Raw genomic sequence first — 26,235 nt, forward strand, 5'->3', positions numbered from 1 at the left:
AATGAAATTTATCGATTATCACATCCCTAACTAATCGAATTTGACATCTCCTGTTTTTACAGAATTCGGGGAATGAAGTGCGCGGGGGGAGTTTTACCTACGGATTGTGGATTAGAGGCAGCCTTTGAATATTGCCCAATTTTAATCTAATGTAATTCCTAAAAGCTTTTAGTTTCCCATTATTTATTTTGAATCATATTATTCTATAGGTTGTGTATCAAAAGAATCCTCCTAAGAATTGTGTTGTCGTTAATAATAGAATTATCGCAACTGCGAGTTGCGACCGATTCAGTATTTATTATTGATATTTTTTATTTCATTGATTTTGAATAAATCGTGAGTTTTAGTGCATTGATCGTGTTGAATGAAACGTTATCTACGCCTCTAAAATCCAGATTGATTGGAGATCGATATAAAAATACATTGCCATCGATTGATAAACAGAAGGATTAGCGATCAATATGTCTGACGGTCATGGCGAGCCGAATACGCTGAGGAAGGATAGCGTTGCAACAGCTAATGTGTCGAGTGATAGTCCTGTGACGGATCCCGGGCAGGTCCGGGGAGGCCCTACGGAAAATTCTGGAAAATTCGAAGGTCAACGCGGGAAGTCTGGCGCGCTGAAGAAGTCGGCTCGCTACAGAAGCCGGTCGCTGTCTGCGTCGTCTGCAGATTCTTACAGCTCAACATCATATACTGGTGAGTCGAAACTGCATTTTTCAACAGGTGCACCATGCGGCCCGAACAGCGTGTTAATGTTTTGAAAACCGTTTTTTGGAGCTACATGAAATACGAGATGTAATACAGCAAATAAAACTAAATGAGACAGGAAAATACAATCTATACAAGTGGTGGCTGTATATTTTGCCGTGTAAAAGCTGTAATAATGTACCTGTATAAATAGAAACATAAACAAAATGTTATTAATGTTAACATACCTTCAGACAATTTGTATGTTTTTAGATTTATTTTAAATGGATGATAGCCATTACCTTATAACTCAGGTTCTATTCAATTGTGCTCTTAATTTTAGTAGCGATATCATATTGAATAGTAATGTGAAAGAAAGCGATGGCCAGCACAGTCGCAAGTTATTGGATTAAACTATTTGTTACTCTTTTTAGCACTTTATAAATAAGTAAAGAAGATAAATACATTGCTAAAACATCAAGCAAAATCTGTAGATTAATAAAGATAATATGTTTTACTGTAGAATGTAGATAATTTACAACTTACAGCTCTAACATTACAAATAATTCATTCATTTTGAAATTGTATAACAGTAGACCCTGTCTTGTTACTCAGATAATAACTCATATAACAATAACTACCTTTATACTACAAATAATTACCTTTCATACACAATCTTTCTTAATATAAAGGCGAAAGTTTGTAAGTATGGATGTATGGATGTATGGATGTTTGTTACTCTTTCACGTAAAAACTACTGAACCGATTACAATGAAATTTAGCACACATATAGAGGGTAACTTGGATTAACACATAGGATAGGTTTTATCCCGGAAATCCCACGGGAACGGGAAATAAAAACAAAACAAAACGCGGGCGAAGCCGCGGGCGGAAATCTAGTAATTTTATAATTGATAACTTACCTATTGAATGTGATATTTTGGTTTTATGGCATTCAAATGCTTTATAAATATATTGTTCTATTATTTATAATTTTAAAATTAACTAGTTAGTTATCATTTTAACCAGTTTGAACATTTATCATCATACATACAATTTTTTTTTGTATTAAATTTGACATAAATCTATACTAATATTATAAAGCTGAAGAGTTTGTTTGTTTGAACGCGCTAATCTCAGGAACTACTGGTCCAATTTAAAAAGTTCCTTCGGTGTTAGATAGCCAATAGACCATTTATCGAGGAAGGCTATAGGCTATATACCATCACGCTAAGACCAACAGGAGTGGAGCACTGCGGGTAAAACCGCAGGGCACAGCTAGTTATACATATTCATACATATTTTAAAAGTCTCCAAAATAACGAACCAATGATACAGCTGAGTGGTTTGTTACTTACACTTTTACAATTTTAAAACATTGGATTTTAATTTTACATTTCATCATCATTTTCCCAAGTCGGTAAAGTTTCATACACCGAAACTCGTAAACGCGTAAGTTATATTTAACTACCGGTACATTTCGTAAATGGATCAGCTCCAGTTCTAATTATATTGCAACACTAACAATGTGCCGCGGTTTTCAATGCAACTCTAATAATAAAATACATGGAGAAGTAACACTGTATGTATGTCTGTAAATGCCTTAACCAGTGAAAGGATTTTGGTGAAGGTCGCGTCATGGCAATACCGTCTCGTCATTTCATTCCTCAGGCGACGATTTTGGTATCCTTAAATCCTGCCAAAGAAGTTTTACTTCTGACACGTGTATTCGGGCATACGCTCTGTTTATTGTCGTTGAAACGACAATACAATAAAAAATTAATAGAATTCATAATAATGATAATCATAGATGTATTGCTGTTAAATTACTCCAAACAATCTCTTTTCTATTATGAGTAGTTAATGTAAAAATGTTTGTATACTAATTGTCAATCATACTTAAACGGCTTAAAAAATTTTGATGAAACTTGTTACTTGACACATGGATTTACATAGCTTTGTTCGATGAGTATTGATTTTAGACGTACTGTTGTGAATACGAAATAGAAGCAAAAACTGCTTTACCAATTCTATTGAATTTTGGCGAGATACAGATGTAGTTATCTAGTAATATTAGAGACCATTAAATAATATGTAGGTATGTCGAACATATATTTCTTTTTTATCATGGAAACCTGTAAGCTTAGTGCTTACTGCAAGACGTCAGTCGTAACATATTAATATTATGCACTAACGGCATTTAGCCGTGTGCCCTGGCTTCGCCCATGGCTTAGAGCACTCAGGGATCACAGTACATATACAACGCTGATATAAGAGCTAGCTCAAGAGCAACTTTTGTCTCCGCAACTATTTTGTCTTTCCCATCAACTCTATGGGCTAGTAGTTCCTATAGAGTTGATGGGAGAGACAAAATAGTTGCGGATACAAAAGTTGCTCTTGCGCGCTAGCTCGTGTTTGAAAAAGGTTCCGTACATAGTTCCTGAGATTAGCGCGTTCAAACAAACTTCATCTTTGTAAGTATTATTACTTCTAGGTATGTAAGGAAAGTCACGGAAGTTTATCTAACTTGTGAAATAAATCAAAATGAACGAATAAATTATTCACAATTTAAATATAGATAAATGTAGGCGTGTTACAGTCGAAATTAATGAGTCAATAATTTCCATGTTACAGTTTCGTGATATTATATTTCACTGCGTAATACATTTCAATAATTGAAAAGATGTTTATTTGCGTGAAATCATTTAATATGATATCATATAGGTATTAGTTTTGGATGTGATTTTGTCTGTTTGTATGGTTTGGTTCTACTATACCTAATTAATACGAAAGTAACTCGGTCTGTCTGTCTGTCTCTTCTTCAATTGAACCTTTACATTGAACTGATTTGAAATTTGAAGACAGTTTGATGTCTGATAAAGAAAATAGGTAGTTTTATCACTGAAATCCGAACGAAAATCTGGTCTATGCAGGCGAAGTCGCGGGCGGAAAGCTATTTAGTAATTATAACATTTTAATATCCTAATGAGATACTTTTAATAAAAAAAAGACGTGTTGCACTCGGGGACTGCCGCGGTAAAGCTATTGCATAGCATGCCTTCAAGCCACCTCCGTGTCCGTCAGAGTGGGGAGCGTGAGGTTTTTCGTTACGCAATTTCTGGATTCGGTCCCCGCGCTCAAGGCCCGCGATAGAAGCTATGCAATAGCTTAAAAAAACAAGAAATCAAGACAAAGTCGTACACACTAACTAGTAGGTATATTTTCATTTATAAAACGCGACGTTCCAATCCGGAAATCAAACATGGCTGCCGGAAAGAATTGCGTGTTATTTTAAACAAAAACGTTGGTAATGAAAATGCTAACAATACGGAATATTAATTTGTGAGTTTATATTCTTTAATGTAGTGGTTAGAAATACAGTATTGGGTTTATTTTTATAGAAAACTAACTTTCGCCCGCGGCTACGCCCGCTTTTAGCTAATTCTTTTAATACTTATTATATAAACTAGCTTTCCGCCCGCTGCTTCGCCCGCTTTGTCTAAAACCTTATAAATTATAATATAATGAAACTAACCGAATAAATTAGGTATGTACTAACCTTCCTCGAGAATCTCTACTTATTAAAATAAATTGCATCAAAATCAGTTGCGCAGTTTTAAAGGTTTAAACTTTTAACATAGGGTTATAGGGACAGCGAAAGCGACTTTGTTCTATACTATGTAATGATTATTAATTTTATTTGGTAATTTAACCCACGCCCTCTAGCGCAATAAGTGTCTAACCACTGAACCTTCCGCTGTTTATTTTTTTTTGTATTCCAATTAAGGGGAAGGCTATAGAAAGGCGTCAATAATTTAATATCACATGATTTTTACTGGTTCACCTCTCAAAGGCCTTAACGGAATTTGACATATATGGCATTAATTAAATAACAACTAAAATGAACTTTATTTCCTGTGTGATAAAGCTTATTTTGGAGGTCATTGCAAAAATGTATCGTTTGTGCGAAATTATACCTTATATCGTGGGAGTAAATGTCAATTTGGAATGTCGCTGGACATAGGTCAATCTGGCTTGTCCAATCGTAATTGATGCAGTGCAATGCGGTGTTAGGTTTGTGTGGAGACGGCTTTTTTTCTAATCATGTTTTGATTTTTTTGGAGAAATGTAAATGGGCTAAAAAATCTTAAATTTTTCAACAAATAAATTGTAAGGATTGTTGAAGTGTGCAGAATTTATGATTTATAGCTGCAAATTGCAATAGCTGGAATGTAAATAATGCACTGTCTACAATCTACTTAAAATAAAAGTGTATCAATCTTAGTCAGGTAAACTTTTTTGAAAACTACTTTATTCATATTCATCGATAATCTAACCACCAACCGCAAATAAAGGTTATGAAAAGGTGTTAGTATCTTATGATGCATGTAAGTGCCAGATCAATTATTCCACAACTAATTGACTAAAACCGCCCCGCGGTTTTGAAACTTCCTGCAATAGGTTTTCTAAAGCTTATCTGTTATTCTGGTACATAATCAACAATGCTGTTAAGTTTCATTAAAATCCGTTCATTATTTATGTCCTGGTCAACAAGCATCCATACATACAAACATTCGCATTTTATTATATTAGAGTAGATAAAATATTTTCACTGATAATTTTATTTGCTTAGCATTATAGTTGTTTACTTATGACTCTTGTTGAAGTGTTTGATATAGCTTAAACTGGTGATATTTTTAGACATGTGTCCAGTACATAACATATATAATTATCTAACATGTGATATTAGTTCAATGTTAATAAACTTTTAACATTAATTGGGCAAAAATACTACCTAATGCTACCTAATATTCTGGATAATATCTGATTAAGTATGTAGGTTCGTATGTTTTTCTTATTCACGCTTATACTGCTGAATTTATTTTGATGAATTGTAGAATATGCTTATTGTAGCTTTTGTAAAACTCGATTAGAGGAGAATACGGAAACTTAATGTGAAGTGCATACGACTAAAACGTAGGCGGAAAGATTCTAATGTAGGTAATACAAGAAGTAACTCTGTTGTTGTTATTTCAAAATTAATTGACAAGAGCTGTCTTCAGTAATAAGGACAAGGTCGTGTAATATGTCCTCACGGAAAATGTCGCATTTCTCTATTGATTCGAGTAATTCTTGTTTGGTAATAGTTATGTAAGGAGCTCATTGTAAGGCATTTAGGAATGAAGAATAGGGGCTCATTGAAGATAGGTTTCGTCGAAAATCTAGTTTGGCATCTAGCTTCTGTAAGTCTTCTATACACAAAGAAGCAAGTAAGCAAGCAAGTCATCAGCAGCTTTAAATTCATTCTCTTTTGTTACATATTTTGCGTGAAAAAGCAAATTTACATTGCTATTATAGTTTACTAGCTTTCCACCCGCATAGTTCCCGTTCCCGTGGGATTTCCGGGATGAAACCTTTCATATGTCCCGGGGTAAAAAGAAGCCTATGTCCTTTCTCGGGCATCAAAATATCTTTATACCAAATTTCATGCAAATTGGCTCAGTAGTTACAGAGAGTCAGACAGAGTTACTTTTGCATTTATAATATTAGTATGGATTATGCTCGAATCCTTAATTGTGCTTATCTTAACAAGCCAAGGGTATTCACCTTGTCCAAGACTAAATTTAAAGCAAACATTAGAGATTGTCCAAATTTTAAAGTAAATATTAGAGAATTTCAGTCTATTTACTCTGTGGTTGGTATTTGAACCTGTGACTGTATTTGTTGATCCGTCAATCAACGTGCGTTTATTTTGGCAAGGCCAGGTTTTATTGCGGTGCTAGAAAATATATTGGAATGAAGTATGTGTATGTGTGTGTATTTTATATTGGTGAAAGGTTTGTAGAATGTATAATTACAAAAAAAGACGTGTGGCACTGGGGGACTGCCGCGGTAAAGCTATTGCATAGCATGCCTTCAAGCCTCACCTCCGTGCCCGTCGGAGTGGGGAGCGTGAGGTTTTTCGTTACGCTATTTCTGGATTCGGTCCCCGCGCTCAAGGCCCGCGATAGAAGCTATGCAATAGCTTAAAATGATAAATTATAATCATACCTACTTATTATTTTTAAATGTAGGTATCTCGATATTCAGATGCTTTGATGGTATATAAAACAAAGGTAGTCTTATTATAATAAAGAACGAGATAAGTACAGGTATACAATTAAAGATCGACTTTAAAGCATAAAACATTAATGTCTATTAGAACTTAAATAAAAAGTATATGACGCAGTCGTAAAATTTATATGCGGTGAAACTTGGGTATCTTTATAGCGAATTTTTATCTTCTATAAAATTTTTTCATAAATTCATACATTTTCATGATTAAGTACTTACTTTCATCAATTTCTTTACAAATTTACTAAGCAGTAAATGTACCAAAAACTTACTAAGCAGTAAATAAGTAAATTTACTAAGCAGTAAATGTTTTTGTTTAGTCAATCAATCATGTTTCAGAATTTATCACAAAGTCGCAGTAAATTGAGTTCATGAGTAATCGAAATTCTTTACGTAAACATTATGTATTTGCTACAAAATTAAATTAATAAAAGATTCAGAAGACAATCGCTTTTTGCTGTGAAATACCTATTCTTATTTTCTAGTAAAATTGCTGTCTATTAAAATTACCATTTCAAAATGCGCTCATAAATACGACCGTAAAAATCTCATTTGTATGAAAATATTTCGATCACGACATCGCATTCCATAGTTAAATGTAGCTATAAAATAAGATTGCAAATATCGATAAACATTCTGTTTCTTGACAAAACACAATACGTTACTAGGGAATCGTATGCTTCGGATAGAATTGGTTTCATAGTACAAGGATAGCAGTCACTTATAATTATATAGTAGATGGATATACAACTATGAAAGTATTACGAATAGTGTATCCTATTTATACAAGTTACAACACATCCCTTCATATATTATAAATCCGAAAGTAACTCTGTCTGTTTTTCCGTCACGCTTAATCCACTGAACCGATTTGGATGACATTTGGTACAAAGATCGTTTCAAATATCCTTCACGTAATAGGTATATAAATCTTCATTAATTATAATAATCCCACATCAAGCAGATTATGTTAATTCTACACGTATACAACGCTCTATTAAAAGCGAATCCACCCTTTACGTTGCAGTGATAATGCATTGCTGAGCGCGATCAAACGCATTATTTTAAGAGCACAAATTTAATTTGTAAACTAGCTTTCCACCCGCAGCTTCGCCCGCGCAGTCAAAGAAAAACTCGCATAGTTCCCGTTCCCGTGGGATTTCCGGGATAAAACCTATCCTATTTCCCGGGGTAAAAAGTAGCCTATGTCCTTTCTCGGGTATCAAAATATCTCTATACCAAATTTCATGCAAATTGGTTCAGTAGTTAAGGTGTGATTGAGTATCAGACAGACAGACAGAGTTACTTTTGAATTTACAATATTACTATAGTATGGATTAATACTAACAAAAAACACACATTCAAATAAATTCAAATTTCGAAACGTTTTCTAATTAACAAAAAGAACGTTCGTCTATGATGCACCTTAAACTCGATTAAATTTTAATCACACATAGAGAAGCCTATTCCGCAGTTTCCGAGCACATTTCGCTACAAGACTCGGCGGTCACACATACAGCGCGGCACGCGAGTGCAACACGTTTGCTTTTTGAAATTTTAGTTCCAATTTTGATTTTTTTTTTCTAAATTATTTTTATTTTCGGCCAAGGTCATTTTGTGTATCGAATAACGGTATTTTGCGTTATATATGTGCTTTATGTGGTTCGTTATGGGTATCGTTTTATGTTTTATAGTTATGTGAGGTTGTGTTGTGTTATAAGGATTTTTTCGTTCGGTAAGGTCGTGAAATAATTTAGTTTTATGTGTGTTTTTAGTGTTACGCTAGCGAATACTGCAGTATTGATTCCCAGACCTACAGGAATAACCTGTGTGTATATGTTTTGTTTTAAAGTTGAAGATCTTTTTTTATTAGGAATTTTTTGTTTTTATTATCTGTACAATGTAGTAACGAAACGAAACGTATTAAAATATCTCATTGCATTCATGCGGTAAATTGCTGTGTTAGCTATTTAATAGTAAACGTAGGTAACTACCTAATACCTTATAAATTATAATATAGGCTTAACTATTATTATTGTGTACAAAAATCTAGTAATGTAATTTGCTAGTATCGACACTTATATATATATAATAAACATAAATTAATTGTTTTTTGTATTTTCTCTTTTTGTAGGAATAGACAAAAACTACTTAACCGATTTTGAAAATTCTTTCATGAGTAGAAATATTATTTTTTTCTGTAAATATATTTTTTGACTTATAAGTTACTTATAACTTTTAAGTTAGGTATGTGAAATTGTTTTAAATTAACAAGTTTTCAAAATTTTAATAATCTTATGCGAAATTCTTATATAAATGTAAAATTAATATTATGAAGAGGCTCTCTTATATTGAAGAATATTGATAACAGATAGATGCAGATGAGTGGCCTTCAGTTTTGCGCAGAGTTTTTGAACTAGTTACATCTTATACTAGATGTGCCCCGCGGTTTTACCGGCTTTTCTCCGGTCATATTGCTCTTAGAGTGATGATATTATATAGCCTTCCTCGATAATTGGGCTATCTAAAACTGAAAGAATTTTTCAAATCGGACCAGTAGTTCCTGAGATTAGTGCGTTCAAACAAACAAACTCTTCAGCTTTATAACTGAGAAGCTGCTTATCAAAAAATTAGTAAATATGGCCAGTAAAATATAGCTTTCTAAATGCGAAATAACTTGCAAATTAGGTCGAAAAACTAGTTTTTGAGTTAAATGTATAATTAATTAATATTAACATGGTTAATAATTTTTTGTGATTTTTCGACATATTATACACTAGCTGTGCTCCGCGGTTTGACCCGCAGTGCTCCTCTCCCGTTGGTCTTAGCGTGATGATATTGTATAGCCTATAGGCTTCCTTGGTAGGTAAATGGGCTATCTAACAACGAAAGAATTTTTCAAATCGGACCAGTGGTTCCTGAGATTAGCGCGTTCAAACAAACAAACTCTTCAGCTTTATAATATTAAGTATAACTAGATAAACATGTTTTACATATTTTAATTTAGGATTTATTAGCAATTCTAAATATCAGGTAAATCATAAAATGTTTATTTTGGTTCATTGTAAATTTCAATTTTAACGGAATTAGAGATTAAACCGTTTATTACCTATTATATTATATTGACCGCCTCCTTGGTATAGTGGTTGACGCGTGAGCGTAGAACCGAGGGGTCCTGGGTTCGATTCCCGGTGGAGACGAAGAAAAAAAATAAAAAATGTTTCGGTCAGGCAGGACACAGAAGGCTGATCACTTACTAGTCCCTAAACAAAATCGATCAGTGAAACAGATGTATGCATAATGCATCTGCCCCTTACCCCACTAGGGGGACACGGGACTTCACTTATTATAACGAATAAATCGCGTTTTAAATCCGTTTAAAACTATTAATACGCGACAGTGCCACGTGCAACTTTTCATCAATTAATTCAGCTTTCAGCTATATTTCTGCGGTAAATAGCCTTTGCCCTTTGCCAAGTATAAATAGAGAGATATTTTAAGGTATATCTCTCTATAAAATGTAATCAAAATCTGTTTAATACCACGCGTTTGAAATTGATTTTTTCAATACTTGTTGTAGCCCGCGGTTTCATTCGCTAATAAAACTAGGTGCATAATTTTTTTGACTCCTTTAGAAGCTGAAAATACAAGTTTTCCTCATATGTTTAGTCCTCTTTTTTATTAAAAATCTGTGGTTTAGCCGTGGATGTATCACAGACAAACAGACAGATATTATACAGTAGTAACTATAGCTGTGCTCCGAGGTTTTACCCGCAGTGCCCCGCTCCTATTGGTCTTAGCGTGATGATATAATATCTAATCATCGAAATTTTTTTTCAAATCGGACCTGTAGTTCCTGAGATTAGCGCGTTAAAATAAACAAACAAACACTCTTCAGCTTTAAAATATTAAGTATAGATTAGTATGAAAGTGAAGTCCCATGGCCCCTAGTGGGGTAAGGGGCAGATGCATTTTGCATACTTACATCTGTTTCACTGATCGATTCTTTAGGGACAAGCAGGTGATCAGCCTTCTGTGTCCTGACAGACCGAGGCATTTTTTTTCTCTGTCTCCACCGGGAATCGAACCCAGGACCCCTCGGTTCTACGCTCACGCGTACGCGTCAACCACTGTACTAAGGAGGCGGTCACGTATGAGAAGGATGAAATAATATGGAGTAAATTATACGATTAATTAATTATCACAACGTATTCTTTTCCCATTCCATATTAAATTATTTTACTGCCCTTAAGGCACGTTTCTGAACTTATTTCTGAACGTTATAAAAGAAAATAATGGAACAGATTATACACAGTCACGGTGTATAGCTATTATTTGTATTTACCGTAACTAAGTTAAAATGGCCGTGGTTAAAGATAAGGCTTATCAGTGTTTGTTTTTAAATAAAATTAAAGCAAAAATCTAGCTTTTATTCAAGTGACTTACTCCGACATATTGGTTTATAACTACGTCGCATAATTTTTTGAGTTGTTCTTAGCAAGCCCTTAATTTGATACCCATATTTTAATTCATTGATAAAACAAAACAATTTTTGTTTCAAACAATTTCTCATAAATCGGTTTAGGCATGGAAAAGAGACAGACAGACACTTACTTTCGCATTTATTATATTATGTATTAGGGGAAATAGGGATGATAGAGCTTCCTGATATGTCACTTCAATACATACATGGTATAAAACAAAGTCACTTTCTCTGTCCATAATTCCCTATATTTATGCGTAAAGCTTTAAAACTAAGCAACGGATTTTGATGCGTTTTTTTAACAGATGGGAGTGATTCAAGAGGAAGGTTTTTGTATAGAATTTATTAAGCGGGCCAAGCCGCAGGCGGAAAGCTAGTGTAATGATAGTGTGTGAAAATTTACGTCAAAAACTGACAAATATTCTACCAGGGATTATTATCTTCTTCTTTTATTAGGAAGTAGCAATTTCCGCTTCCTCTAAATTAGACTTTTTAGCGTTCAAAGCGACAATGTCATAATCCTACTTAAAAAAAGGAGGATGTTCTCAATTCAATTATTTTTTGAGCTTATTTGTTAGCTCAGAACTATCGACTGTGTGAACTGATTTTGATGATATTTTTTATCGAATGCTTTGGGTCTGGTAAATTTCGTTCATTCATTCGTATTTCTTTTCTGAACTTCTCATTATTTCACTTCTTATTAATATTATTTAATAGCTGCCCCCGCAGACGTTGTTCTGCCTATTTCCCCTTTTTCTCCTAACTGGTAGGTACTTGTACAAAAACGTAAAAAAATTAGCTGAATTTGCGAGCCGATCTTGAGTTTTACGCTTAGCAACACATTTGGCGATTAATTTTGAAGTGAGACTTCTTTAGGCGCGTTGATAGAAAATTTTCAAAGTCGCGTCATGGCAATACCGTCACGTCATGTAGTAAGGTGACGATATTGATATCTTTGAATATTGCTAAAGAAGTTTCATTTGTGACACTCTTTTTTATTATAAAGAAGATAGCTCAGTTTTCACCCCTAAAATATTATATCACTACATAGTATAAAACAAAGTCGCTTTCTCTGTCCCTTTTTCCCTTTGTAATTTGTATGCTTAAATTTTTAAAACTACGCAACGGATTTTGATGCGGTTTTTTAATAGATAGAGTGATTCAACAGGAAGGTTTTAGTATATAATTTATTAGGTTTTAAACAAAGCGGGCGAAGCCGCGGGCGGTAGCTAGTATATGAATAAACTTCACATTTAAATGGTATATTAGTCAATACATTATTATATTCCAGTAATAGATATATATAACGGTTCGCTGGATGCATTGTGGTATCTCTAATTAATTGAAACTCGCTCGTGTGTGATATCGGTCGAGTATTGATAAAATTGATCTGGGATTGATGTTAGTTGCATGGCAAAATAGTTATTTAGGTATGCGAAATCCATACTTAATATTATAAATGCGAAAGTAACTCTGTCTGTCTGTCTGTTACTCAATCACGCCTAAACTACTGAACCAATTTTCATGAAATTTGGTATGGAGATATTTTGATACCCGAGAAAGGACATAGGCTACTTTTTATCCCGGGAAAATGACGCAATCCCGGAAATCCCAAGGGAACGGGAACTATGCGGGTTTTTCTTTGACTGCGCAGGCGAAGCCGCGGCGGGCGGAAACCTAGTTATCTATAATTCTATATTAATCTTATGATGCTGAACAGCTTTTTTGTTTGTGTTGGGTCCGATTTAAAAAATTATTTGAGTGTTAAATAACCCATTAGTCGAGGAAGGCTATAAGGGTAGGCAAGAGAGCGGAGCAATGCGGGTAGAACTGCGGGGCACAATTTGTAAACACGTAAAACATTTTTGTAGAAAAATTACTTCGAATCATAAGTCTTTATAACATATCATAGGGTTGACAAAATTTGATTTATAAAGTTAAGGTTACTGAAAAATAGACGGTCAAATTTGACAATAGAAATAGGTTACTTAAAAAAACATAGACATAAATGGAAACTAAAATTCGTCTTTTCCTCTATTGTTTTAATATCCAGAGCTTCACTAATAAAACATTTTCAATTTAACCATATGTTTTGTTTCTTTTATTCTCTACGTATTTGTCAAAAGTTAGAATGTGACAAAACATTCTTTTGTATAGAATAGCTGATCAGTTATCCCGTTTTTACTTGTAATTTCAAATACGAATTTAAAACACTCCTTAAATTTCCCAATGGTCATGTAACTTTACTTTTTCTTTAAAGCCTTACCTTGACACAAATAAACAAGAAAAAAGTGTTTACGAAATCGGTCAAGTGGTTGACGAGTGTTGCTATAAAGTACAATTTAAGGAATAGGGATTCTTTTAGATAATAGGTAACCGCCCAACTTTGCCACTAGCACGTGAGCTATCGTTTTTAGATTATGTGTTCATGGACAAAGTGCTCACATTAGAGAAGCGGTATATGTCGGCTACGCGAAGCTAGAGAAGAAAACAGATTTTCAGGAAAAATTTAGCAAAATTTTTTTGACGTAATTTTGTTGTTTATGTATTTTTTACGAGATCAGTGTATGCAAAACTACTAGACTCTTCGCGCTTAGTATACCAATAGTGGGACACCCTGTAGATTCGATATACAGGGTGTTTCGCTATTGGTGTACTATGCTCTATAGTCTATGGAACTAATAGTTTGGTATACGCTGATTACATAAAAGTGCTTTGAAAAAAATTACGTCATAAATTTGATTTTATTTTGTTTACGCCCTCTAGCTTCACGTAGTCGGTATATACCGCTCTGCGTAAAGCTAGGGATGTGAACATTGTGTCCATGAAAACATAAACCTAAGAGGTAGCGCGCACGAGCAACTTTGTCTCCGCAACTATTTTGTCTCTCCCATCCATGGGCTAGTATGAAAGTGCGCGCACGTAGCGACGCAACTCAATTACATACAATTGGTTGAGACAAAATAGTTGCGGAGACAAAAGTTGCTCGTGTGCGCTAGCTCTAAACGTATGCTTGCGTGCGGGTAGTAGACTGGTTGCCTGCTAGGGGTGTACACATAGAGTTTTAAGAATTCAACTAATTAAAAAAAATGCGCCGGGTATATATTGAGTATTTTTTACATAATTAGTGTATGATAAACTATCAGTTCTATTATGCTTAGTACACGTACCGCGGGACAGTCTGTCTAAAGATAGAATATCTAAATAATAATAATAACTTACTAAATACACAGAACTTAAACAAGAAATTACAAAAATGTGGAAACTGCAAAATGTTATCATAGTGCCCATAGTACTCTCCACTACAGGTGTTATACCTACCCACTCAACTTCACAAATACATAGAATTATTACATTTACCAAAACATACATACATGCAATTACAAAAAGCTGCAATATTAAATACATGTAGAATAGTACGCAAGTTTCTTCAGACAGAGAATGAATGACACACAACCAGTTTAAAAATATTTTTATATAGCTTACACTTGGTTTACACCCGTGTATTCTATTACTACCAGCTGATCATAAGCTGTGAATGCAAAGCATAAAAAAAATAATAATAAAAATCTTTATTAACCAAAATATTCAAACATTACATTGTTAAGTGTGATAACAGTAGGATTAGTTTACAAGGTTGCTAGTACAGTGATATCCAAACTAGGCTATTGCCTGTATCTTGGATATCAGAGACGGAGTACAGGTAACTTCATTAAGACGAATTGTACAGTACATCAATAAATATAGATAAAGATGATGTTTCTTACGAATGTTGAATTATATGAACACTAAAGCACATATATAACATAGAAGTATAGGTATATATAGAAATGCCTACCACCGGAATACTAAAACATACAATACCGGAGGAAAAAGAACCAAACTTGAAGAAACGTCACTCGATAATATCAGGGAGAAGTGATTTTTGTAAGTCCTTAATATAAAGTCTATGATAGAATATAGTGACGTACTATGATATCTTATTTAAAAACAGGAGCATACTATTGAAAATTGTAAAAAAAGTTGATTTTTTTTCAAATATTGTTTAAAAGAAGTCTTAGTAAAATTATCGATATTGGGAGGTAGTTAACGATAAATTATAACAGAGATTAAGCCAATTTATTGCGTAAAAACTTTAATCCATTCGTTATAAGTTATCATAGTACGCTAGTCCATACGTTCGTATGAATTTCTTCCATATATCATTTAGTATCAATATACCAAAATATTCTTAAAAATAAAGATAATTTAGGTTTTAACATTAATAATAAGTTCTACTTCCAATTTTTTTAGGTTTTGTTCGTATCTTTTCATGAATATAATAATATAATGTATAGTATAGTATATAGAATAGTGATCTTTTTGCTTGTTTACCTTTTACTGTGGTTGCCTGGAAGAGATCACTATTAAGTGATAAGGCCGCCAAAATAGTTGTACTCTGTTCTGTTTAAGTAGTTCTAAGGTTTCCTATCTGTACAACTATTAAAGAGTTAAATAAATAAATAAATGAATATAATCAATTTAGGACAGATATTTACATTATGTAATGCTTTCATGGCATATTATCTACGTTGTATTACCTCCATTCCACGAATACAACCAGAATGACGTCAGACAGGCTAGCTCTATTTTAAAGACTCAAATTTCATCCCAAAGCTAGATAGTGTACAATTTCATCCGCTGTTTCATCAAAGCGTCCACCTCCATGAATGCTGTCAATCGATAAACTAAAATTAGTCGCAATACCTCTCGCTTTAATTACCTGTAAATGAAAAGGATGCAGTTTGTGGCAAAATAGTTCTGGAATAAATGAGAACGAATCTGGAGAAAGTTTGCACGTTTTAATTTAATTTTCCTTAGTTGTTTGGATAAGTTTTTTATAACTTCAAAATGTTCCAACTACATAGTATAAAACAAAGTCGCTTTTTCTGTGCCTATGTCCCTTTGTATGCTTAAATCTTTATAACTACGCAACGGATTTTGATGCGGTTTTTTTTAATAGATAGAGGAAGGTTTTAGTATATAATTTAATAATTTATTAGGTTTTAGACAAAGCGGGCGAAGCCGTGGGTGATAAGCTAGTATAGAATAAAATCTGTAGTTACTAAAAGTACTTTTTGCTCTAATATCAGACCCGTTTCGTCAAACCATTATAGATAGGGCGAAGAAAGTTTGGGGTTAAATAGTCGAAGCCTCCTTCATAGTTCTCATTTCGCTGATTTGCATAAATATTAGGGTCAAATAGGTCATTTATAACACAACAGTTCTCTCTGGGAAATTGGAATCGTTCCATGGGTCATATACGGATAATATTTACTGGTTATAACAAAAGTACAATACAGAGGTAGTTAAATACGCTAGCAGCGGATAACCTTGGGCTAAGCGTTGATCTGCTGGCTACTAACGGATGGTCACACCGTTGCAATCATTAGTCACATAGTTATCTGTTTTATTATTATTTCCCTGTATCTTCTTGCACGTTTGGTGTACATTTTGTCAAAATCAGTCAAAAGATTGATTGTTAATGTCATAGGATATTTCACGCTTGCAGCATCAAAGAAACGTATATTTTAAAATCATTAGGGTATTGTCTTTTCATCAACGATTTTAGTATCATCGATTTGCCCATCTATTATTAAAGCCACTGGTTAAGCCAAAACTTTCTCCAAAGAAGACAGTTCAAATAGCTAATTAAATACCACCAATATGCTCATCTCTTCCTAAATTTAATCTTTCCACCATTCCAGGGTCGTCATCCGACGAAGATGAGGGCGTCCAACCCCACGAGAAGGCGATCGCGGCTGGTCAGCCGAACCCTCCATACTGCGTGAGGAATGTGGAACAGCATGGGTTTGGCAGGCGGGAGATTGAGATCGCGGAACAGGAGATGCCCGGGATTATGGCTCTGCGGGCTAGGGCGAAAGATGATAAGCCTTTGAAGGATGCTAAGGTAGGTTTTATGTAAGTTATTGTAGTGGTATATGCCACAAAAACTAATCATTGCAATTTTTAACCGACTTCAAAAAAAGGAGGAGGTTATCAATTCTGCCGGTATGTTTTTTTTTATGTATGTACACAGATTTCTCCGAGATTTCTGAACCGATTTACGTGATTCTTTTTTTGTTCGATGCGGGATGATATCGAATTGGTCCCATAAAAATTTTATTCGGATAGGCCCAGTAGTTTTTATTTTATGAGCATTTTTGTCTGTATTTGTAAATGTTGCAAGTGCAAGTTTGAAGTCGGTTGTTTTTAACGCAGTATAATAGATCTAATGTAAATTTCTGATGATTGCTATTACCTTAATTTAAATGTACCGCATGGTTTGAATTATAGGAATAAGCGTTACTTTTTAAACATAATTTGCAGATTATTTTATATTGATTTATATTGAGATTATAGATGGCGACTATAAATTCAGCAAGACTTTATAATCAAGCTAAATTGTTAGCCAAAAAAGGCATAAATGGCAAATCTTTAAAAAACCTCAAGATATGGCATTTTTAATGACAAAAGCTTTCAAAACTTAGTACCGATTTCCCTGTAAATTTTGCTTCTGTTACAATTTGTCGTATCTTCTAATCAGTTTATTGCCACTCATTTGTCTTTTTGATCATTATTACCTTCAATATTATATGAGTATATTATACCTAACAAATGATACTTGAATTTGATATTTACGAGTCCCGCCTTGTGATCGAATTTTTTAAAATGATTTTTTTTAATGTATACGTCTTCAGATATTACTTTTCCTCTTATATAGGTCTATACGTAACAAAATAATAATATTTATCATTATTACGTCTTCAGATCGTCGGTTGCACGCACATAAACGCGCAAACAGCTGTTCTCATAGAAACTCTAGCGGCGCTAGGTGCGACCGTCCGTTGGGCGGCGTGTAACATATATAGCACGCAGAACGAAGTGGCCGCTGCGTTGGCGCATGCGGGTATGTTATATGGATATTGTTTTATATGGTAGAAGATTCTTAATTACTAGCTGCGCTTCGCGGTTTCACCCGCGTGGCTCCGCTCCTGTTGGTCTAAGCGTAATTATATATAGCCTATAGCTTTCCTCGATGGGCTATCTAACACTGAAAGAATTTTTCAAATTGAACCAGTAGTTCCTGAGATTAGCGCGTTCAAACAAACAAACAAACTCTTCAGCTTTATAATATTAGTATAGATTATTTAACATCTTGGAAAGTACAATATTCTATGACGTTAACATTTGTGTGTTAGTGTGTGATTTTTGACTGTTTTTGTTTTTGCAAAATGTTTATGACAAATAAATTGTAACAAAAAATTTTTTTTTGTCGGCTAGAAGTAAATATTTAGGCATAATAATATTAAACAGTGGTTCATTAGTCTTTTTTTTCTTATTGCTGGCATAACAAGTACAACAAATTAAAGGATGATTCTTTATTCTAGTACCTAACTTTCTGAAAAAACTTTTTCCTTCTACTAATTAAACAGTTTTGTCTTTGAGTATAAGCGTAAAGTTCACATTTGTACTCGAATTCACTTACATGCAAACGATTATTTTAATACATGTACTTTAGAAGAACTTAAGCTCCACCAGATGTCATTTAAAATTGCTTGTCAGAACTAGAATTTTAAAAACCATCACCACACAGTGTTTCTCAGAAATACCGTATAAGATAGTATGTTATATTATATACTAGAAGTGATATCAAACTATTTTTTATACGCTCCTTTTTAAAATTAAAAAACAGGCTTCGCGATATTCGCCTGGCGCGGCGAAAGCGAGGAAGCGTTCTGGTGGTGTATAGACCAGTGCTGCACTCCGGCTGGGGCTTGGCAACCCAACATGATACTAGATGATGGTGGTGATGCCACACATTTGATGCTGAAGAAACATCCCACGGCTTTTAAGCAGATAAAGGGTAAGTTTAGTGTAAAGAAAAATGGTTATGGTCATGTGGTGCATAGTCATGAGATGCATAGTCACGTGATGCATAGCCATGTGATGCATAGACAGAAAAAAAATGTGTGCATGTACTAGTGTACACACGTAAGAAGTGAAACTTCTTTATGACCTTATTTTTCAAAAAAATAATTTACTATATGCAACTTTACAGAAATACGTCGAATTACGCGTGGTAGGGATAAGAAAAAGATGGCGCGTAACGGTAAAATGTCACGCGTAACGAAAAAATGTTACACTACAAAAAAACTATTAAAAAAAAGATTGAGTTGCATCTGTTTTTCTATTAATATATTTTTTGTTTCAGGAATACTTGTAATTGTAAATAGAGGGTACTTTATAAATTATAATATGTATATTTTTCAGGTATAGTAGAAGAGAGCGTGACGGGCGTGCACAGATTGTACCAGCTCAGTAAAGCGAATAAGCTCTGCGTTCCCGCGATGAACGTGAACGACTCTGTGACTAAGACCAAGTTTGATAATCTGTATTCTTGCCGGTGAGTTTTATACTAAGTATATATATTTTTTGTTGTTAAATGGATAATGTAGTAGAGTTAAATAATGTGGTAAAGTGAGGTTTATGGTACAAATTGCCATTTAACTATTGTTAGTCGTAACTTTTGATTTAATATTTTTCTGGATTAATAGTTGTCAATGTAGTTGTCATTATTTCATGTCTGAACATGCTTAGCTGTCGAATACTATAAAAAGCCGTTTTTAATTGACTCGTGGCGCATTCGTATGAGTCGTGCCGGGGGGGGGGGGGGGGCTCGGACGTTGTTTATACGACGTTCGACCCAACTACCCTCACTTTGCTATTAGTCGTTGACTTGCTGCGATTTGTTATCAACTACCTACATCAATTGGGTAGCTGTGTGAAAATCGCAGTACATCCATATCGGTATACGCATCGGCATCGACATTCTTCCCACCCGAATCAAATATTTAATATTTACGGATTTTCTTTTTTATTCAATACATTGGTTGCTCGGGTTGCTTGGAAGAAATTGCTTGAAGCAATAAAGCCGCCCTTTGCATCAATTGCAAAAAAAAAAAAAAATAAAAAAAATAATAATTAATAAATTCATTAATTAATTTCAAAATTTTTTCTTTTTTTTATATTTTATGTTTTGTATGTAGTTTTATGTATGAATATGTACGTAGGTATATTTTTTTTGTAATTAAGGATCTATATATATATATATGTTCTCTGTGTTTATAATATTTTATTTATGTATTTTAAACTTTATAAATGCACCTCTTGCCCATAAAATAATACTTACACTGTTTTTCCTTGACCAACCAGGTTGTCTGGAAGAGATCGCTGTCTTAGCGATAAGACCGCCTGTTGTGCTCAACTGTGTCTATTTATTTTATATATTTACTCTTGTAATTTTCTTTTAATTTATTGGTGCACAATGAAGTATTTTTAAGCTATTGCATAGCTTCTATCGCGGGCCTTGAGCGCGGGGACCGAATCGAGAAATTCCGTAACGAAAAACCTCACGCTCCCCACGGGGACGGGCGGAGGTGTGGCTTGAAGGCATAGCATGCAATAGCGCAACCGCCCCAGTCCCCGAGTGACACACGGCGTTTTATTTTTTTGTTTGTTTGTTTGATTGTTATAAATAAATAAATATTCCAGGGAGAGTATAATAGACGCGCTAAAACGCAGCACAGACATAATGTTCGGCGGGAAGCAGGCGGTCGTGTGCGGGTACGGGGAGGTGGGGAAAGGGTGTTGTCAAGCGCTCAAGGCGTTGGGCAGTGTGGTGAGTTATACATAGACAAACATACGAAATTATTGAAGCGAAACTTCTTTATCGGGGTTGGAAAAAAAATTAGTGTAGGTAACATTTTTTCATTACGCGTGACATTTTTCCGTTACGCGCCATCTTTTTCTTGCGTAATTCGACGTATTTCTGTAAAGTTGCATTTAGTAAATTATTTTTTTGAAAAATGAGGTCATAAAGAAGTTTCACTTCTTACGTGTGTACACTAGTACACGCGCACATTTTTTATTTTAATAAGGACTAGAAACTTACTGACTAACGAACCAATTCAATTATTACCATACCGACTCGCATAAACCCAGTAATTTATTTATAAACTAGATTTCCACCCGCGGCTTCGCCCGCGTTTGCAAAGGAAAACCCGCATAGTTCCCGTTCCCGTGGGATTTCCGGGATAAAAACTATCCTATGTGTTAATCCAAGTTACCCTCTATATGTGTGCTAAATTTCATTGTAATCGGTTCAGTAGTTTTTACGTGAAAGAGTAACAAACATCCATACATCCATACATCCTTATAAACTTTCGCCTTTATAATATAATTATATTAGATATTAGATTATTCCACTCAAACGCAATTTCATTTATTTATTCAATTATACTTCTTCTACGAGTTAACTAATTTAATCAGTAACGATCACTTTTATCGATGAGCAACGAATAAAAAAAAAAGAATATATACAGGGTGTCCCACTGTTGGTATACTAAGCTCAAAGGAGGTTATAGTTTTGCATACGCTGAGTACGTAAAAAATAGTTATAAAATTCCAGACGCAATTTTTTTTCAAATAGATGAATTCTTAAAACTTTATGTGTACACCCATAACAAGCAACCCGCCCAACTTTGCGACCAGCACGTGAGCTATCGTTTAAGATTATGTTTTCATAGACAAAATGCTCACATTAGAGAAGCGGTATATGCGCGAAGCTAGAGATGAAAACATGGATTTTCAGGAAAAATTTAGATTATCTAACTTACGAATTCATTCACTCACAGTTCACAAACTCATGCAATCTTTATTTTTACATAAATAATGAAATATAAATATATTTTAGGTGTATGTAACAGAAATCGACCCGATTTGCGCGCTGCAAGCAGCTATGGACGGTTTCAGAGTTGTCAAATTGAATGAGGTATGATTTTTATATTGACGTTATTAAAACATTTTGTGCGTATTAAATTCGGATAATAAATGTGAAATCATGTGTACTGGATACTGTATTTTTTGAAAGTTTCACTTTTATAATTATTTCATAATACCACACAATACTTTTTTTTGTTTTTGTTACTTAACCGTCTAAAAGTAAAGTTGTTTTCACGTTTCATTTAACTTTAATTAGAAACCATATTCAGTCATCGTATCGTACAAAAATTATATTGTACCCTCATTCTATCTAAAATTATTTTACATACATTCATTTTTCTTATCAGGTAATCCGCCAAGTGGACATAGTGATAACAGCAACAGGGAACAAGGGTGTTGTGACCCGGGAACACATGGAGCGAATGAAGAACGGCTGTATTGTGTGCAACATGGGGCACAGCAACACGGAAATAGATGTGCATGCGTTGAGGACGCCAGATTTGCTGTGGGAGAGGGTTCGCAGTCAGGTAGGAACAACATAGGTTGCAACAACACAGGTTGCAACAACACAGGTTGCAACAACACAGGTTGTAACAACACAGATCGCAACAATACAGGCAAAACAATATAGTTCGTTACAACAATACAGGTTGCAACAATAGAGGCAAAACAATATAGTTCGTTACAACAATACAGGTCGCAACAATAGAGGCAAAACAATATAGTTCGTTACAACAATACAGGTCGCAACAACATTCGTGGTAACAAAAAAGGTGGCAATAACACAGGTAGCAACAACATAGGGCACAACAATATAGGTTGCAACAATATAGGTTGTTACAACACAGGTCGTAACATCACAAGTCGTAACATCACAGGGCACAACAACACAGGGCAGAGCAACGCTAGCCAAAATACTAAACACAGGAAAGGTTTTATTTTCCTTCGATTTAATTGGCTGATATTACAATAATTGGATACCCTATACCTGTATAAAGGTCTATTCAAATCGGAGAGTTATCGCCGTGGGTAGTTCTATCTCTATGGGCACGCAATTAAATCTCTTATTCAGTATATTATAGAGACTCTAATCGCGTACCGATCCGAGTAAACCGATTGGTACGAGATCCATGATACTAATATTATAAATGCGAAAATAACTCTGTCTGTCTGTTACTCAATCACGCCTAAACTACTGAACCAATTTGCATGAAATTTGGTATGGAGATATTTTGATACGCGAGAAAGGACATAGGCTACATTTTAATGCGAAATATGTACCACGGGCGAAGCCGGGGCGGACCGCTAATCTACACTAATATTATAAAGAGGAAAACTTTGTTTGTTTGTTTGATTGTAATGAATAGGCTCATAAACTACTAGACCGATTTTGATGAAATTTGGCACAGACAATCTTTAGACCCTGAGAAAGAACATAGGCTACTTTTTATTGCGAAATATGTACCACGGGCGAAGCCGGGGCGGACCGCTAGTTATCTATAATATACTACGTAAGAGATTTATTCGCGTACCCATCGGGTTACAGCTATGGTAACGTATAACTTGGTTTGGATGTGCCTTTATTTAACATATTATGAGACCTTACACAGGGTGTCCCAAAATCAAAATTCAAAATTAGTACAATAAAATAATCGTTTTAATCAGCTCTTCTCGCAGGTCGACCACATAATATGGCCGAACGACAAACGCATAGTGTTGCTAGCTGAGGGTCGGCTGGCGAATCTCTGTTGCTCGTCGTTGCCATCCTTCGTTGTGTCTGTGACTGCGGCAACACAGGCGCTTGCCTTGATTGAACTGTATAACGCGCCGCAGCATAGATATAAGGTGAGTTTTAATAGTTTAATCGTACGTTCACTCGCTCATTCATTCATTAAATTTATTAAATTGTGAATAAGTAATATGTAAATTTATAAAAATAAAAGAAAGAAAACAAGTTAATCAGTAACCGGAAACAAAATACATTCGTTCAGTCAATCAATGATACTTGCTTCCAATTGACTTACACACCTGACATGACAAAGTAAAATTCATTCACTCATTCGTTCCTTATATTTAATTTTGTAAAAGAAAATAAACTTACGAATTATTTAACCCGAAAAAAAAGCCAATCATTCAGTCAATTATTGAAATTGAAACTTGCTTTCAATCACTATGTAAATAGCATTTTTAAACAGCTGTAAGGTGTGTTAAATAGTTCAATAATTCGTTCTTTCACTTATTAATTAATTTATTTGTTAAACAATGAAGTTTCATGCAGACACAGAGTCTGGAAAAGATTGCTGTTTTAGCGATAACATAGCTTTTGAAGACAGTTCATTTATTTGTATGTATTTGTACTTATGTCTTTTGTTTCTAAAGTATTTTGATTCAATATATAAGCCGTATTGACTAACATTATTTAAAAATAATCTTAATAATTATCATTTATAGGCGGACGTCTATCTCCTTCCAAAGAAAATGGACGAATACGTAGCGAGCCTCCATCTACCGACATTCGACGCACACCTCACGGAACTGACAGACGAACAAGCGAAATACCTCGGCCTCAACAAGGTCGGCCCGTTCAAACCGAACTACTATAGATACTAGCATAAACACCCCAGGGCAAGGAAGTCGAAGAAACGGACGCCCAAGAAACAAGCTTAGAAATGTCACTGGCAACTTTGTATGTGTCAACTGTCAGCTGTCAAATCATTTTTTTAAATAATAGCTGTGAAATGTCAATGTCTTTGTTTTTTTACCGCTGCATTGAAAAAAAAACGAAAAAAAAGCTTAGATCTGCCAATGTCAACGTTGTATGTGTTTACTGTCAGCTGTCAATTTTTTTTTTAATAATAGATGTCAAATGTCAATGTCATTGTTTTTTGCAACGCGTCGTTTTGAATTTGGAATTATTGTTGTTCGTTATGGTAAAGAATGTAATGTAAAGGTGGTAATAACGGTTCATTAGTTGATTATAGTTTTAAATTAAAATGCCTTTTTGTTATGTAGTTATTTTTCATATGTAATTGGCATTAAATAAGATGTCAGTATTTTTAGTGTATTTAAAATAAATTGAAGTTACCATATCAACCCACCAATTATGCTAAAAAATATTATTTATGCTGCATATATGAAAAATTTAATTAGCATTTTACGTGGAGTCTCAGTATTGCCATTTTTATGATTTGTTATTTTATAAATTGAATCTCTGTTTTAACTTATTGTTGCCAGATATTAAAGTTTTATTTTCATTAAAACATTATTTATACACTGTATGAATTGAAAATATTATTGAAGTTATACTTCTTTTGGCGCGATGGAGAAAAATGATGAGAGTGAATTTTTACGATGCGCGCGCACACCGACACCTAAATTTAACAGCATGAAGTTGGTTCTAGGTAGTATGAAAATTGATAACTATCTTCAAGTTGTGTACTCTAGTATTTTTTTCCATACCCCAAAGAAGTATAACTTCTAACGCGTGTACATAAGAACACACACTCTTTTTTTATACTGTTTTTGTTTAAAATAACATTATGTTTTTGAGATTTCTCACATAATGTAAATTAAAAAGTATTATTAATACATTCTATTTATTTAGTAAAGTAATGAATTGTACGATAGTGAATTATATGCACTGACCTCTATAACTATACGCTGGACTGGCTATCCCATACAAAATGACAGCTATTTGCTGTGCCGATTCAAAGCGGCCCCGGTGAAAGTTCTGAGAACTAATAAGATTACAAATTTCGTCGCTTCGTTTTGTTTACACAGGTTTAACCTCTGGATAATCTGAGTCTGAATCAAAAATAGTGTCGGTAATATTTCTATCATTGTAGTCGATATCAGAAAAGTTTTTATCGATAATAAACCATTTGTTTTACATCACAAGTATTAGTTCCATTCCCCCTCACTGGCCTCACCGTTGCCGTCAGCGCCAAAATGGCGATTTTCAAATAGGCACAAAAAATGATAGCAGTAGCCTGTCCAGCGTATAGTTATAGAGGTCAGTGATTATATGTCTCTAAAAATGCCATTTTTAGTAAAAAATTGTTAAGTTGCAAAGGATATATTCGTTTAGATATTGTTTTATTTATTTATTTAAAGTCATGAAATTT

At 34.2% G+C, this 26,235-nt stretch overlaps 1 protein-coding gene across 15 annotated transcripts; it reads left to right on the top strand.

Moving 5' to 3' along the window:
- The first annotated feature begins 92 nt into the window (after window positions 1-92).
- LOC123704103 (adenosylhomocysteinase-like 1) lies at window positions 93-25,464 on the top strand. 15 transcript variants are annotated; one of them, XM_045652383.1, is made up of 11 exons: window positions 8,314-8,544; window positions 15,098-15,214; window positions 17,035-17,237; window positions 18,098-18,236; window positions 19,023-19,193; window positions 19,601-19,733; window positions 20,882-21,008; window positions 22,083-22,160; window positions 22,459-22,638; window positions 23,777-23,956; window positions 24,563-25,463. In XM_045652383.1, the coding sequence occupies exons 2-11, from the start codon at window positions 15,118-15,120 to the stop codon at window positions 24,719-24,721; spliced, it is 1,467 nt and encodes a 488-aa protein (XP_045508339.1). In that variant the 5' UTR covers window positions 8,314-8,544; window positions 15,098-15,117; the 3' UTR covers window positions 24,722-25,463. The 15 variants fall into 15 exon arrangements, with proteins under 15 accessions (XP_045508333.1, XP_045508334.1, XP_045508339.1 ...); XM_045652379.1 differs by having other exon boundaries at window positions 8,314-8,542; window positions 15,107-15,214; XM_045652382.1 differs by having other exon boundaries at window positions 8,314-8,539.
- Window positions 25,465-26,235: the final 771 nt, after the last annotated feature.

Source organism: Colias croceus, chromosome 28, assembly GCF_905220415.1.
Source record: "Colias croceus chromosome 28, ilColCroc2.1".
Lineage (NCBI taxonomy): Eukaryota > Metazoa > Arthropoda > Insecta > Lepidoptera > Pieridae > Colias > Colias croceus.

Coding starts and splice junctions, on each gene's coding strand:
- LOC123704103 (XM_045652377.1), top strand. CDS start 462: ATGTCTGACGGTCATGGCGAGCCGAATACGCTGAGGAAGGATAGCGTT. Junction 19,734..20,881: donor GATAATCTGTATTCTTGCCG/GTGAGTTTTATA, acceptor TAAATATTCCAG/GGAGAGTATAATAGACGCGC. Junction 23,957..24,562: donor CGCCGCAGCATAGATATAAG/GTGAGTTTTAAT, acceptor TATCATTTATAG/GCGGACGTCTATCTCCTTCC.